This window comes from Indicator indicator, chromosome 14, assembly GCF_027791375.1.
Source record: "Indicator indicator isolate 239-I01 chromosome 14, UM_Iind_1.1, whole genome shotgun sequence".
Taxonomy (NCBI): Eukaryota; Metazoa; Chordata; class Aves; order Piciformes; family Indicatoridae; genus Indicator; species Indicator indicator.
Genome location: NC_072023.1, coordinates 8,792,739 through 8,809,086, shown reverse-complemented (window position 1 = coordinate 8,809,086; position 16,348 = coordinate 8,792,739). Strand labels below are relative to the sequence as shown.

Here is a 16,348-nt window from a genome sequence, read left to right as displayed (position 1 = left end):
CTCCCAAGTGGAAGCTCCCAGATCCATTGTCCTGATGATCCTAAATCGCTTAGGCAGATGGTTCCCGAGCCTTTAGCCATTGAGAATCCTAAATTCTGTAGTTCAGGGTGCTGAAATCCTTGGCCCAGAGGCACTTAATCTTTTGGATCAAAGGCTCCCAGACCACCTAGGCTGCAGACCTTATATCCTTTTCAATAGCATGATGCCTAATCCTGCTGGATGTGAGGATCTTAAGCCACTCTGGCCACAGGATTCCCCACTCAGCTATAGTGGAGTGTGGAGATGCCTGATCTAGTTGGACTCTGTCTAAACCCAGTATGCCTGTGGGTCACAAATTCCTTTGGCCAAAGGGGCTCAAATTCCTTGGGCTCAGGTGCCTAATCTCCTTCTGTCAGTAAATCCTCTCAGACCAAAGGATCTTTGGTCACCTCATTTGGATGCACCCAAATCCCATAGATTCTTGGTTCATTACCCCCTGTTCTGGACATCTAGATATGAGGATCTAAATCACCTGTGTGGAGGATCCCAAATCCCTTTGTTGGGGGTCACCTAATGCTCCTAACCTTGTTGACCTTCAAGGTGTATAATGACCTGCTACTCCAAAATCCCCCCAGGCCCTAGTACACGAGTTCCTAAATCACATGGAGGGAGTTCCCTGAAATCCCTCAGACTCCAGGGTGCACAGGAAAGACATGGACCTATTGGAATGGGTCTAGAGGTGGGCCACAATAATGATCAGAGAGCTGGACCACCTCTCCTGTAAAAAAAAAAAAAAAAAAAAAAAGGCTGAGGGAGTTTGGGCTGGAGAAGAGATGACTCCAAGGAGACCTTATTGCAGCCTTTCAGTACTTAAAGGGGGGGCCTATAAGAAAGACAGGGACATGCTTTTGAGAAGGGGCTGTTGTGACAGGACAAGGAGTGATGGTTTTAAACTCAAAGAGGGGAGGTTGAGACTAGGTAGGAGGAAGAATTTTTTTTACAATGAGGGTGCTGAGACACTGGCATTGGTTGCCCAGAGAAGCAGTAGAAGCTCCATCTCTGAAAACAGTCAAGATCAGATTGGATGTGGCTCTGAGAAACCTGATCTAGTTGAAGATGTCCCTGCAGGGTAGGGGGGGTTGGCCTAGACCTTTAAAGGTCCCTTCCAACCCAACCCATTCTCTGACTCTATCATCCCAAATCACCTGCTTTAAGGGCTGCCTAAACCTGAACACCTCCTAGCGAAGGTGGTGTCCGAGTCCCTTCCAGCTGCAGCATGCCGGTTTTCGCATGCGAGGGTGGGGGGGTGAGGAGAAGAAGGGCAGAGCTCCCTCCCCGCTCCGCCCCGCCGGTGAGGGGGAGGGATCCCGGTGGCCAATGGCCATCTGCCGCCGAGATCCCTCCCCCTCACCGGCGGGGCGGAGCGGGGCATCGGGATGTGGCGTGGCGAGGTGGGGAGGCTGCTGCGGGGCTGCGGGGCCGGGAGCCCCCGGGCTGCCTCGGGCTCGGCAGTGGCTCAGCTCCGCCGGCGGCTGGAGAGCGAACTAGAAGATATCCGAGGTGCCGGCACTTGGAAGAGCGAAAGGATCATCTCCTCCCGCCAAGGTCCCCACCTCCGTTTGGAGGGTGGTGGGGCCGGTAAGTGCGGTGGCGGTGGGAGGGCTATAGAATCATAGAATCGTTTTGGTTGGGAAAGGTCTTTAAGATCATCCAGTCCAACCATTACCTGACTCTACCAAGTCTGGTGCTAATCCATGTCCCTCAGCACCACATCTCCCGTGTCTTTTCAAAACCTCCAAGGATGATGATTCAACCACCTCCCTGGAGAGCCTGTGCAAGTGTTTTGAGAACCCTTTCAGTCAAGAAGTTTCTTTTAATGTCCAATCTAAGCTTCTCCTGGTGCAACTCGCGGCCATTTCCTCTCATTCTATCTCAGGCTCTTGGTCCTTTCCCCATGGTGGAGCTCCCATGCTTTTCTCCCTCTGTTTTTTTTCCCCACAGGGATCCTCAACTTTTGTGCTAATAACTACCTGGGGCTCTCCAGCCACCCCGAAGTGATCCGCGCTTCTGTGGAGGCCCTTGAGAAGTTCGGTGCTGGGCTCAGCTCTGTCCGCTTCATCTGTGGTACCCAGGTACCAGGCTTGCTGTTCTCAGGGGGCTTCACTCACATTCCCCTTGTGGTGGCACTCGTGGGCACACACAGTGCTAAGGTACACGTGGCCAGGTGGAAAAAAAGCCTGCCCCAGTCCCTGCTAGCCAAAGATCTGGAAGTATGCCAGTTTAAACCATTACAAGCCTCAGAGAGCAAATAAACTAAACCCCCTCCTAATACAGAAAATTAATGCCTTTTCTCCCCCGCCCTTTCTTTAAGGGGAGAATTACAGTGAGCCTCACAAAATGGTTCCATCAAACCCACACCTGTTTATCCCTGCTGGAACCCTTTCAGAGCCCCAGATGGTGAAGTACAGACAGAACTCAGGGCCACTGCCCTGTGGGTGGGGAGCTTGGAGCCTCCCTGCTAGGCTTTAGGTGTCTAAACCCATGACCACATTTTAGGGTTGTGTTCGCAGACTATTTCTGAACACAAGTAACTTCTCCCACGCACACCTTTTCTGGATAAAACCTGGCTGCTTCCTCCCTTTGTACTCAGCATCTAACAGCATCAGGCAAGCAGGAACTTGTGTTTTCCCACCAGTGACGCTCACTCCTCTGTTGTCTTTAGAGCATACACAAGGACCTAGAGAAGAAGATTGCACGTTTCCACCAGCGGGAAGATGCCATTCTCTATGCCAGCTGCTTTGATGCCAATGCTGGTATCTTTGAGGTTTGTAGGGTTTTCCTTGTGTTGTGTGTGGAGCAGGGAGGTGAGGGTGATGTGCCTGCCATGATTTCCAGAAGCTATGGTGTTACCTCTGTGCTGTAGAAAACATGTCAGTGACTGGTGGTGGGGAGCCCTGACTTGGTGCTCTTGGATGGGAGGGTGCCACACAGAGCTGTTTAATGAACCCTTCCCTTCCCCTTCCCCAGCCAGCTCCATTTTTTTAGAGGGATCCTATTTCCTGGGAGGTCTTGCACACCTTCTTCATTTGTAGGTGGGGAAAAGGGGTAATCACCTAAACCTGCGAGAGAAGGAGGGGGAGGTTTTGAGCTCAGATGCCACAGGCACTAACCTGGCCTATGGAAATCAGGGGATACAGTGGCTGGGAAGGAAAGCTGAAAGTTTGGCAGTGCCATGGCAGCTGCAATCAAATGCAGCCTTGTCTTCCACACTGAGAAGTGCAGGAAGAACTTGGTGAGTTAGCACTCTGGAGCAAAGGAAGATCCTTTCTGTTTGGCTCCACCAGGCCCTGCTGACTCCAGAGGATGCAGTGCTGTCAGATGAGCTTAACCATGCCTCCATCATTGATGGGATCCGTCTGTGCAAGGCTAACAAGTACCGCTACAAACACATGGACATGCAGGACCTGGAGGCCAAGCTGCAGGATGCACAGGTACAGGGGCCTGCTCCCACCCCAGCAGGAGGGTGCTCACTTAGCTGTGCTACCTGCTTAATGACCAGCCCCAAACAGTGAGCTCTTCCTTTTCCTGTGCAGTAGGCATCATTTTTGCCAGCAGGCACAAGTAGGCATGGATAGGCAAGGTGGAGAAGCAGCTGGTTGCAGTGCAAGCCCACCCATCTTGGTTAGATGTATCCGTCTCCCTACAGGAACTGGACAATTTCCTGGTCTACTTCCCCAGCCCTTCTCTTCAGGGTGACATCCTAACCCCTGGGGATGCTGCTCTTCCTCCCACAGAAACATCGCCTACGGCTGGTGGCCACCGATGGTGCCTTCTCCATGGATGGTGACATTGCACCCCTGAGGGAGATCTGCCAGCTGGCCCAGAAGTATGATGCCCTGGTTTTCATTGATGAATGCCATGCCACAGGCTTCCTGGGACCCAATGGTCGGTAAGCAGCTGTTTCAACCCTGTTTCTCCCCATGGCCCTGACTACTTCTGAATCAAGGCCAAAGGTGCTGATGACCAACACATTTTTGTGGAGGAACTCCTGGAACCAGCATTTCTTGAATGCTTCACACCCTACTTTTGGAGCACCTGAGGGGATTGAAGGGAAGTACTTGAGCACTCACCCATCCCAACATGACAGTTACTTCTTTGTGTGTAAGGGGCGGTGCAACCACCTCATATGGCTCTCCTGGCAAGCAGCTGGACTTCTGGATTTCTAAATCTTTCTCCTCTCAGCTATCACTTTCAAATGTTTGGCTCTTGGGCACTGTGTGGAGTTAGCTTGCACGGTTTGGTAATTCCCTCAGGGCAGCTTTTTCCTCCATGAAGACCTTTCAAGTGCCAAGCAATGCACTTGCTGCACGTGTTTGCTGAGAACAGACACTTTGTGTGCCTGCTTTACTGAGGCACATGAGTGCCAAGTGCTTCGCTGTGTGGTCCTTCCTGCTGCTCTTTGCTGGAAGGTAAAGACCTGCGTGAAGCAATACCTGTAGGAACAAGCAATGGGTCCCTTCTCAGATGGAGGGATAGAGCAGGAGATGACAAGAGGAGAAAGACATCTCTGAAAAGGTCAAAAGTTGCTCTGTGACGAGCTCCCTTCCAGCCCTCTCCTCTCTAGACACATCTCTTGTGGGAAGCTGGCAAGTTCACATCAGGCTGTGAACTAAGTCTCCCCTTGTGGGGAGCATGGTATCTTGCAGGTTGAAGTAGACCTTGTCACTCTGTCCCAGTGGGCTCTCTGGTCCCAGCAGCTGCAAAAACAATTGTTTGACTGCTCTGAGATGTGTAAGTGCACAACAACTTGAGGAAGAGAGAATAGTTTCACCGAGCACTCAATGAGTTATGCTGACTTTAGTATAAACCTGATGCTGTTGTCTACAACACTGTGTTCCAAGAAAGTCAGCATGGAAGCTAGGTGGCCATGCCCTATCCTGCCCTTTTGGGCTGGAGGACAGGAAGCTGCAGGGCACATTTATCATGGTCAGTTGGTTCCGCTAGCATCAACCTTGACGAGGGTGCTTTTAGGGCAGCACATCAGTGATGTGTACAGCCCACCTCAGAAGGCATCACCTGCTCTAGCCAGGCAACTATGGTGTTTGCCAACGACTTGGCATGTCAGAGACAGGTGCAGGACCTACATCAAGAGCTAGTGCTCTGTTTGGACTGTTAAATGATTGTGTGGGAAGTCTGAGCACTTTGCCTTCTGTAAGGGGTGAAGAACCCTTTCTCTTATCTTGAGACAATCCAGCTTAGCCTTTCTGCAGGAGAAGGAAAGGACAGCACTTTGGTTGAACTACCACAGGGGGTTGTTCATCCTTTACCAGAAGGGAGGACTCCAGAGACCTGGCTGGTTGTGCTTTGTTTCCTTTGAGGCACCAGGTGTGTGTTGGCACAGTGGATAACGTGACATTCCTTTTTCTACAGGGGCACTGATGAGCTCCTGGGAGTGATGGACAAAGTCACTATCATCAACTCCACCCTGGGAAAAGCTCTTGGAGGAGCTGCAGGTGAAGGCATTTTCCTGTCCAAGGCCCTCCACAGCATTGCTTTGATGTTTCCTTGCTCTGCCTAATGATATAGCAACAAATGCACCTTGTCCTCTTCTACTGGTGGTATGAGGCTCAATTTGGGATCCTGCTGCAGGGTCAAGAGAGGTCTTGCCATGTGTTCCTTCCACTATAATCCTTACACCTTTGGGGTCAAGGTGGAAACTCTTGATAAAAGGCGTCAGCTGTGGGTTTTTTAGGGCTGATTTGTGCTGAAATTCCTGCTGTAGGTAATAAGTTGGTTTTATGGAGGGGCTTCCCCTCTGAACAGGTCACCCTGAGGTGCCTTGTCCATTCCTCTGTCTGCAGGTGGGTACACAACTGGCCCCAAGCCCCTCATCGACTTGCTCCGCCAGCGCTCTCGCCCCTACCTCTTCTCCAACAGCCTACCCCCTGCCGTGGTGGGCTGTGCATCCAAGGCCCTGGACCTCCTCATGGAAAGCAATGCTATTGCACAGTCCATGGCTGCCAAGACTCAACGGTGAGGAGGACATATTGGGGTGAGAGCAGGGGGAGAGCTTGAGTAGGAATGAATTATCCACGTGTACTTGTTCACCCCCCAGTGATATCTGTGAAGGTAGTTTGCAAGTCAAGGCCGGGAGGGTGCTCAAGGGAAACCACAGGAGGTGCCTGTGTGTGTCAGAGGTGCAGGCCAGTATGTCATATCTGGATGCTCTATATGCTGAGACACATCTGCCCTTCAAGCAGCTGCAGTCCCATGGAGCAGGAAAAAGAGAGACTCCTTCCTGCACAGGACATGCAAGTGGACCAGAACCACACCCAGCCCTCAGTGGTCAGGGGCACCGGGGGAAAGCAAGGCAGCAGTCCCCAAGGACAGGGCTGTCAAGGCTTTTACTCATCCTCTTGTCTCTTCACCAGGTTCAGAAGCAAGATGACAGCAGCTGGCTTCACCATCTCAGGGAAAGACCACCCCATCTGTCCTGTAATGCTTGGGGATGCTCGTCTGGCTGCAGTGATGGCTGAGGACATGCTGAACAGAGGTGAAGCAGGGCGGGATCTGCAAGTTTTTCCCCTAAACCATATCCCCAAGCACCACATCCAAACCACCTCCCTGGGCAGGGTTAGTGATTCAACCACCTCCCTGGGCAGCACATTCCAGTGCCTGACCACTCTTCCTGTGAAAATTTTTTCTTAATGTCCAGTCTAAACCTACCCAGTCATAGCTTGAGGCCATTCCCTCTTGTTCTATCACTAATTACCTGTGAGAAGAGACCACCACCGGCCTCTCTACAACATCCTTTCAGGTAGTTGTAGAGAGCAATGAGGTCTCCCCTCAGCCTCCTCTTTTCCAAACTAAACAACCCCAGCTCCTTCAGTTGGACTTCATGAGAGTGACTGTCCTGCCATACTGGATTCTGTCCCCATCACTGGCCCTAACCCTTATTTCCATGCTTGGGAGCAGGTGCCACTTGAAAACTCCGAAGCCTGGAATAATTATTGAGAGGGGAGGGAGAATCCAAAAGCCTTTTTATCACCCACTACCACCTCAGCCAGCTGACTCTTGGTGCATTTCCTCCCCAGGCATCTATGTGATTGGCTTCAGCTACCCCGTGGTGCCCAAGGGCAAGGCTCGCATCCGGGTCCAGATCTCAGCTGTGCACAGTGATGAGGACATCGATCGCTGCGTGGATGCCTTCACCGAGGTGGGACGGAAACATGGAGCCCTGCCTTGAGGGGCCAGCAAATGCCTCCTCCTGTGCCATCCAAGTGCCTGTGCCAGTGGAAAAGGATTGAGCAGCATGCTACTGAAGGAAGGAACGGTCCTCAAGGCATCACAGCTTGCAGAAGGCTGTGGCCATTGCATCATGCTGGCAGCAGCACTGGCAACCAGCTCTTGTGTAATTAAAGGTGTTCTGCAGTACAGACGATGTTTGTCTGGCTGTGTTTTCTCATGCAGGAGCTGCAGCCCATCCCCATCCTCTCTTGCTATGTCTTCCCTGAAGCCTCAGTCCACATGCTGAAGTGCTGTAGCTGCTGCTCTGTCTTGCTGATGGTTGCTGATATGTCTGAGGTCACCTGCCTTCCCCACCTCTCCTGCAGGTCCAGCAGCATCACCCTGGCAGATCTGCCTGCTGTAGTTCTCCACCCAAGCAGGGACTTTGGGAAAAGAGGGCATGGGCTGGCTGAAGCTCTGGTCCTACTTTCTCCCTCTCCCACTCTCTGGTGATTGGTGTGAGGTTTGCTTTGTCCTAAGCAGCTCTAAGGCTTTGCCCATCGCTACAACACTCTCAAACCTGCCCTGGGAGCTGCATCTCTCCCCATAGAGGATGCTGGGCAGCAGGCAAGTCAAGGTGGTAGAGGCCAGCAGCAAGGCAAGAGGACCTGAGTCTGCCTGGGGTTGAGGCTAGGGCAGAGCAGGTGACTGAAACCTGTAATTTTCCTCCCATCAGCTGCAATTTTTGCACAGCAGAGAACACTCAGCAGGCTGGGATCTCTCGATTTGTTCCTGCAAGCCATGCTGGGGAGCAATTTAGCACTCAACCAGGAACAAGTGGGTCCTGGGCAGCTCGCAGGATTGCTTTGTTTGCATCGTTTTTGCTCCAAATGAGAAATCAAGTGTCTCCTGTCAGCTGCCCACATGCTGAACCGAGTACCTGCCTGCAGCTGGGGACAGACTCCAGCCAAAAGGAGTGTGTGATCTGCTTGGGTACCAGAGCAGTGGGTCTTCTCTGCAAAGGCCTGCTCCAAAAATGGTACCCCTTGGTAGGCAGTCAGGGGGCAAGTTACAGTGCAATAGCATCTGACCTGAACAGAACGACATCAGAGCAATACAGAAATTAATCCAAGAGTCGCAGGGCTTTATGGGATGAAGAGGACAGGAGAGAAACAAGGCTGCATCCAGGCCTTGTTAGAGCAGATGGTGGTATAACTGTGTGTCTACTTCATTTAATTTTCTGTCTCCATGGGGCCCTGAGCTCAGCCTGCCCATAAACTATGATATAGAGTTCCCTCTCTGCAGTGCCAGGCTCTCACAGTGCTGCAAACCCTTCTCCCTTATCAACAGGCAGTGTTTTGGGAATGGGAAATGTAACGGGGAAAGGGTGGAGGATTGCACTCAGTCCTGTCTTGTAACATGGAAGCCAGGCTACAGGAGCCAGATGGGCTCTGGTTCAGGGGTTTGAACCTCTAATCTGAATCATTGCTGTTCTGAGACCAATTCATGTGCTCTCCCTTGCTTCCAGCCACTGCATACCTGTACCGTGCTCCTTCGATGCTTCTCTCCTGCTGGTCCTGCAGACCTCCCCCTCTTCACTGAGCTTCTGCACACAGCCCTGCTGATGTCTCTGCTCCACTCAGGGCAGTCAGCCCACGTGGCTTAATCCTGCTCCAGCTTTCATGTCCCTCTCAATGAGAGAACAGCCATACAGATGCCTCATTTCTCAGCTGCAAGCTAGAGCAGCAGCCTCTCTCCCCTGCAGTGCACATAATTGTTCTTTCACCCACCTCTGGGCCTCCTCCCTTCTGCTCTCCTTGACAGGTGCTGTGACCTCCCTCTCCCTTCTTTCTCTCCAAGGTCCCTTGGCAGCTGACCTCATGAACTTTGGCTGCCTCTCTGCCAGCTCCAAGGGCAAGCTTTGCCGCATGCTGTGATTTGCATAGTGGCATGGGGAGCACTGAAGTTCAGAAAAGGCAGGAGAGTCAGATGATGTCTCATTGGAAATGAATAATGCAGAGCCCATTGACTGCAGATCCCTTGTTAATGTTTCATTCCCAGGCAAAATCTCCAGCTCTTTATTTCTTCAAGGCCTCCCACCAAGGTCTGGTGTGCAGCTCGTTGCAGCTTTTGGCTGAGAAAGCAGTGGACGTTTTGCTGGGAGGAATGCAGAGGCAGATACCACTTTTCAAGGATGCATTTCCCACCTCAGGATCACTGACCCACCCCGGACTTCATATTCTGCTCTGCCAGGCTTCCCCCTGGGTCTGGAGCCCTCACCCTTCATGCCATGTGGGATAGGTGGGGGACTTTCCTGTTCCATTTCCATACGCACCTAGCCTCCAGAGGCTTCCAACTGGGTCTCACCTACACCCTACTTTTTCCACGCTCACCAAACTGCCTCACTGCAGTCCCATACCTGCCCCCTTCCTGCTGGTGCCCTCCAGCCCCTCTCAGCGCCACCATTTCCACCTTGAGCTGCAACCCACCCCCCTCTACCCCTTCCCTGCCAGCACCCCTCTGCCCTTTCTTCCTGCCCTGCTCACAGCGGCCGGCCGGGATGCCCGAGCTGGGACCGAGCTCTCCGGGACTGATGCACATGAGGTCTGAATCGGCCATTGGGTGCCGCAGTTTTCCCATCTCATGCTATTCACAAGAGGTAAGCGCCGTGCAAGGGCCTCCACTGGTGCTGCCTCTACTGGTGCTGCCTCCACTGCCGGCAGGCGAGGGGCAAAGCAGCTGCGTTCCCTGCCCTGGGGCTTCGTCGAGAAACAGCAATGACCACAGCTGATATCCACTTTGGTTTGGGAGGTTTATTTCTACATTTAGGGGATGCTCTCCCCCCATCTACCTGGCCCCAAGGGTGACTCCAGGCGGCCGCTCGCCTTTTCAGGCCGTTTGTCTGCAAGAACAGGCGCCAGGGGCTACCTCCGCAGCCCCTCAGCGGCAGGAGCACTTGCAGGCGGCCACGACGGGGTAGGGGATCTGCCGCCAGGAGCAGTGCGGGGGGCCGGGAGCCCGGGCAGCCCAGCAGTGCCAGGCCAGCAGCTTGATGTGGGTGAGCTGCGCGGGGCGGCAGGTCATGCCAGGGGGCCAGGAGCAGCCCGGGGGAGCGGTCTCACAGGCGGTGTGGCGCACCCAGCGGGGCCAGAAGACAGGTCCCAGGTTGACCCAGGTGGAAGTGAGGCGGCAGCTGGCCCTTTCCACCAACCACTGCCGCAGGCGACGGGCCACGATCCCCGGCAGCTCGGAGGGCAGCCCCGGGCTGGGTGGCAGCAGGGTGGACAGCTCCAGCCCTTCTGCCTCCCGCCACAGCTTGCGGCGGTAGCGCCCGGCACCCTCAGCCAGGTCCCGGCTCAGGGCTTCCAAGTTCTCCTCAAGGATGCTGCCATTGCGGCCCCGGGGTTCCTCGGTCGCCATCCAGAATGTGTCAAAGGCCAAGCCCAGCAGCCGGCGCAGGCGCCCGGGCCGCAGGTGCCGAGGCTTGGGCGAGTAGCGGTAGTCTTCGGGGGACAGCGAGAGGCTGTAGGGCCGCACCGGGGCCGAGGGCTGGCCACGCAGCCGGTGGACCGTGGGGTCAGCGGTGCCGGACGGCAGCAGCAGCAGCGGTTCCTGGGGTTCCTCTGGAAGCAGCGGTGGGCCCAGGGTGCCCGGCGGTGGGAGCAGGCAGAGGAGGAGGAGAAGGAGGAGACAGCTACGGTGTTGTGTCTCCATGGCGAGCGGCGCTGCCACAGACTGTGCTGGGCTGCAGGCTTGTGCTCTGCCGCATCCCCCGAGTTATCATCGCCACGTCCCCAGACATGGCCTTCCCCTTTTCCCTGCTTGCAGTGGCTGATAGTGAGCTGGCAGGGATACCTTGCTCCCTCCCACCAGAGGGGTAGGAAGCGAGGAGAGGCAGTGCTGTCCCTCCTGCTAAGACAAGGAGGGCATTGGGGCTGTTGTGGAGGGGAAGGGGCTAATGCCTCCTGCTCCTCCTGCTCCTCATCCCACTCCATTGTTGGAAGAGGCATGCAGGACCTTTCCAGTGAATGGAAGGTGGTGGCCTTTGGGTCTTGCTGGAAGAGGACCACTAAGCCATGCTGGGCCTCAACACACTTAGAAGTCTGCAGGGCACAGGCCCCGGCACAGGGGTGGACAGGGCAATGGGTCGGAAGGGCTGCACAGATCACCGTTGCCTCTTGGCACACCAGCCAGCACATTTGCTCTCTCAGCAGCTATGAGGCCCTGGGCTGCCTGGTCTCGTTGGGGATGTCCCTGCTGACTGCGGGGAGGTCAGACTAGATGAGCTTTGGAGGTCCCTTCTGACTTGGACCATTCTATGATTCTATGACAAAGCTGAACCTCTGGAGAAGGCCTCCTTGGATGGCTTGTCCTCCCTCCCCATGCTGCAGCTCCCTTCAAGTGCTGGTGGATGGAATGAAATCCAAACCTGCTTTGCCCTCCTTCCCTGGGAGAGACTCAATCTGCTCTGTGCCATGCTATGAAAAATTGTTTAATAACAGCTACTAACAGCAGTTAATAGCTTGTGCACCGGAGGGTTTAGACCTGTATCACAAGGACAGGGCAGGGGCCAGGCTCACCATGGTGGATATTCATCTTCCCTGGAGGTGTTAGTGACACATCCTAAAGACCCAGAGTTGAGCGGTGCCTGCAAGACCCACCAGGGTTCATGGGAACCTGCCCGTTTTCATCCTTGAGAGCAGTGAGCTTTTTCTCTGCCACCCCCTGATTGCTGGAGCAGGGAGTTGCTAAGCCTGTGAGAAGGCTGGGCAGAGAGGAGTTAACTCCAATCCCAACCTCAGGGAGAGGGGAAAAAAAAAACAAAGATCAATGGATCAGCAGTAAGAGCAGAGGGAGGGAAAAGGGGAAGGCAGAGAGGAGCCAGCTCCAGAAGGAGAAGCATGCTTGTGGGAGCCAGGAGAAGAGAGGGCAGAGGTGGCGGCGGCAAAAGGAGGCAGTGGAGCACTAGGCAGGGGTGACAGCACTGCCCTGACAAACTCTTTGGTGGCCTGAATCCTCCTTGCAACCACTGCCTGCGCTGGAACAGAGATAACCCCGTGTGAGCGTGAAGCTGCAAACCCCTCCTTGCAGAGGTGAGTACCTGTTTCCCAAGGTGATAGATGGCCTCTAGTTCCTGAAGCATGGACACACTGGTGCCCAGAGATGCTCCACAGCCTATGTGCAAGGTGCATTCTCAAAGAGAGAGCAGCATCCTCTGTTCCTTGAGTGAGGAGAACCCAGGGGCTTGATGAAGGAGCCAGACAGTTACCAGTAGGACAGAGGTGACTGCAAAGCCAGAGAGGCAGGGACGACCTTTTGGTGTGATACAGAGAGGCTGCTGGGGAGGAGAAGTGGCATGAGCATGGGGGTGCATGGTGTGAAGGAGCTTGCATGACCCAACAAGGAACTAACTGCATGTCAGCTGTAGACAGATAATGGTGTCTTTCCCTCTTAGTTGTTGCTGAGTGAAGGACAGTTTGTTCTAATGATAGCACAACATGGAGAAGGTTCATAAGGAGATAGGCTGTTGGTGCTCCCCTCCTGAGCATGGTATTACTCAGGGCTGGAGGAAGTTTTGCAGCAAAGCACAGTACCCTGAGCTCTTTTGCAGTAATCATCACGTTGTGTTTCAGGCAGATCCCAGGTCTCCTCTCCATCCTTTCCTGGCTGCCACCATCCAGCCTGTGACCACCTCTCCACACCAGGAAAAGGAGCCCTTGGGTGCCTCTCCTCCGTGGAGCATACCTACTGTACAGGGAGCAAGAAGCAGACATCTCCAGGGTGCAGGTGGTCCCAGCTTAAGGAGTTCCTTCAGGGAAGGAGCGTGGGGGGGTGCTGCTGCTGCAGGCTGCCATCCAGGCATCAGGTCTCTGCTGCCAGAGGTGGCACCTGTGGAGGTAAGTGTGCAGGACTTCCCAATGGCCTCATGACCAAGCACTGTTGAACACCAGCCAGGATTTATACTTGTCAAAGCAAGCAGTCCCAAGAGGTTCAGTGGCTTTGGTATTGTGGGAGGAACATAGAGGAAGCTAGGTGGCAAGACAGTGGGTCCTTTGGGAGGCTGATGTGGTGGGGATATGAATCTGGGCAGGAGAGAGGGGCTTCAACTCCATCCAAGGCAGTCAGATGTGAGCTGACTGATCCCAAAAGCGTTCCCCACAGTGATGTTATGAGGATCTTGATGTCATTATTTAACCAGCTGGTTGGGATTGGTGTCTGTGGGAGAAATGTGTGTGTCAAAGCCAAAGATCAGGCAGCTTTGGGCCAGAGCTCTGGTAGTCACTGTGGTCAGCACCAATCAGCACCCACATGCCTAGAGCCATGCACAGGTGTCTCTCTTTCTTCCAGTGCAGGTCCCTGTTGTCAGATGGGGAGATGCCTGAAGGATGGAATACCTCTTCTGACAGCCCAGAGCTACGAGCAGCAGGGATTATTGTGCCCATCATTTTCTCCCTCATCTTCCTCCTGGGTACTGTGGGGAATGGGCTGGTGCTGGCTGTGCTGCTGCAGAATGGCCAAGTCAAATACAACACCACCAACCTCTTCATCTTTAACCTGGCCATGGCTGACCTGTGCTTCATTATCTGCTGCGTCCCCTTCCAGGCCACTATTTATACCTTGGATGGGTGGCTCTTTGGGGCCTTTGCCTGCAAGGCTGTGCATTTTCTGATCTACCTCACCATGTATGCCAGCAGTTTCACTCTGGCTGCTGTCTCTGTTGACAGGTAAGTGTCTCCTTCCTCTTGAACCCAACAGCTCAGGGACACTGTGTTTTACACCCCTGAGCTAAGGGGTGGAAGAAATGGAACTCCTTACTCTGTTGGGTGTCCTATAATAAGCAAGTAGGGTCTACTCAGAGGCAAGGCCAGCTCAGCCAGACTCCCCAGCTTCCCATGCCCTCTCTCAGCATTAAACCAAGTTCTTGACCTAGTTACCCAGACCACACTTGGAAGGAGTGCAGGCACATGCTGAGGTTTGGTGTCCACCATGCAAAACCAAGAACAGCAGAAGTTGCAGGGCATCAGCACACCACAGGAGAAACAGGCAGCCCTCTAGGTCCTGCTCCTCTCCTGCTATGCCCTGGTTCAAGAGGCATGCTGCTTGCCCTTCTGGAGCTAGCACAGCAGAGTGGGTGACACAGATCCCAGACCTGCTGTTGTAATGACCCTGATCTCCATGCAAATTCACCATAAACCTCTCTACCAAGAGGTGGGGAGGGAGAGAATTGGGTGGCTGCACGGGAAGGGGTGCATGGATGGCAGCTCCACAGGGCAGGAGAAATACCTCATGTCACCCACATTGTGTTTGGTCTCTCCTTCCCCTCCTTGCCAGGTACTTGGCCATTCGCTATCCGCTGAAGTCCAGGGACCTCCGCACCTCTCGAAACGCAGGAGTGGCCATTGTAGCAATCTGGTCATTGTCACTGCTCTTTGCAGGGCCTTACCTCAGTTACTACCAGATCATCCTTTACCATGGAGTGCCCATCTGTGTCCCCATCTGGGAGGACCAGCGCCGAAAGATTCTGGACATCCTCACATTTGTCTTTGGATACCTCCTACCTGTGAGTGTGGTGAGCCTGGCATACGCCAGGACCATCAAGTTCCTGTGGACCTCTGTTGACCCCATAGAAAGGATCTTGGAGTCTCGGAAGGCCAAGTGTAAGGTCACCAAGATGATTGTGGCTGTGGCCATCCTGTTCTGCCTCTGCTGGCTGCCCCACCACGTGGTCATCCTGTGCTTCTGGTTCGGCCGCTTTCCCTTCAACCGAGCCACTTATGCTTGCCGCCTGGCTTCCCACTGCCTTTCCTATGCCAACTCCTGCCTCAACCCCATCGTCTATGCCCTCATCTCCAAGCATTTCCGCAAGCGTTTCAAGCAAGTCTTCACCTGCCTCTTCTTTCAGAACAAGACCAGGAAGAAGAAAAAGAAGAGAGTTGTAAAGAAAGTCCACGTGGTCAATGTGGACAACGTCTTCAATCGCAGCGCCAGAGGTTTCTATGGAGGCAATGCTGAGGTGACCCAGGTCCTAGAGGAGAACACGAGGAAGAGGGATCCTGAAGGTGCCAGTCCTGACAGAGCATGGACTCACCAGCTACAGGGTGCCATGGTCTCTGTTCAGAAGGAGCTACTGGAGGAGGAACATTTGACAACAGGTGGCCATCCCCTAGCCATTACCCCTCCAAGAGGAACTCAGGACTTTCTGACTGTTCATTACAGATGAACAAAGTGAAGAAACCTGTTTCCCATTCAGGGAGGAGCCATTCCATTCCTAAACAGGCAGAATAATGTGGGACAGAGGGGAGTGGATGCAGCAGAGCCAATGAAAGATCCTGGGACAATGTCTAACCCATTGTTCCCACTCATCTTCACTCACTGGCCCACAGCATTCATGCAGGAATGGTACAATCCACACCTACTGATGCCAAATGTGATGCCAAGTGACCTGGGTGACATTCCTGCAGCAGGTTTTAAGGCATCCATTTTACAGCTTCCTAGCTTGCTAATTTTGTGCAGCACCTTGAAACTCTTAAGAGGGAGGCAACCAAAATGAAAACATCCTGTTAGGAAACTCAGACTGTTAAGGGCACATCAGACCATGGGTGGGAAGGGTGGAGAGAGTGCATAGGGACCTGAGTGTGAATAGAGTAGCTGGTAGCCTCTCTCCCTGGCAGCCCCAAGCCACAAAACACTGTCCCTTGCCAACATGTCCTCCTTTTCCCATGGGCAAAGGGCAGCCTTTGTCTATCTTCATCCTCTTCCCTAGACCCTGCATCGAGATCAAAGGACCTTTGCCACACTGGCTGATGTACAAGGAAATCAGACATCTGTGCCAACAGCTTGATGATGCAAACCACAGCAGTCACTCACTAGTTATACTCAAAAGATTCATACCACAGCAGGTGAAGAACGGGAAAGCTGTGTGCTAGCACCTCTGCATGCCTCTGTATCTGTGGCTTCTCTGAAGTTCAAGGAGGAAAAGACCATCTGTCCAATCTCTTCTCTCCACCCTGCCCTGACAGAAGTACTGACTGGAGATGTTTCACAGAGCCCTACCCCACCTGGCTTTATCTCTTGCAAGCAGATTTTGCAGGACATTTTCGTGATTCATAGAGCTGCTTGCAGTTCAGAAATATTTCCTGAT

General features: G+C 53.7%; 3 protein-coding genes across 3 annotated transcripts; 2 read left to right on the top strand and 1 right to left on the bottom strand.

Moving 5' to 3' along the window:
• Positions 1-1,415: 1,415 nt before the first annotated feature.
• On the top strand, positions 1,416-7,401 carry GCAT (glycine C-acetyltransferase). Its single transcript, XM_054386393.1, has 9 exons — positions 1,416-1,617; positions 1,981-2,111; positions 2,702-2,803; positions 3,324-3,470; positions 3,774-3,928; positions 5,410-5,492; positions 5,841-6,012; positions 6,411-6,532; positions 7,074-7,401. Exons 1-9 carry the CDS (start codon positions 1,416-1,418, stop codon positions 7,223-7,225), a joined length of 1,266 nt encoding a protein of 421 aa, XP_054242368.1. The 3' UTR covers positions 7,226-7,401.
• Positions 7,402-10,146: 2,745 nt separating this feature from the next.
• On the bottom strand, positions 10,147-10,920 carry LOC128971463 (noggin-like). The gene has a single exon (XM_054387031.1). It carries the CDS (start codon positions 10,918-10,920, stop codon positions 10,147-10,149), a length of 774 nt encoding a protein of 257 aa, XP_054243006.1.
• Positions 10,921-13,581: 2,661 nt separating this feature from the next.
• On the top strand, positions 13,582-15,427 carry GALR3 (galanin receptor 3). Its single transcript, XM_054386882.1, has 2 exons — positions 13,582-13,931; positions 14,539-15,427. Exons 1-2 carry the CDS (start codon positions 13,582-13,584, stop codon positions 15,425-15,427), a joined length of 1,239 nt encoding a protein of 412 aa, XP_054242857.1.
• The last annotated feature ends 921 nt before the right edge of the window (positions 15,428-16,348 follow it).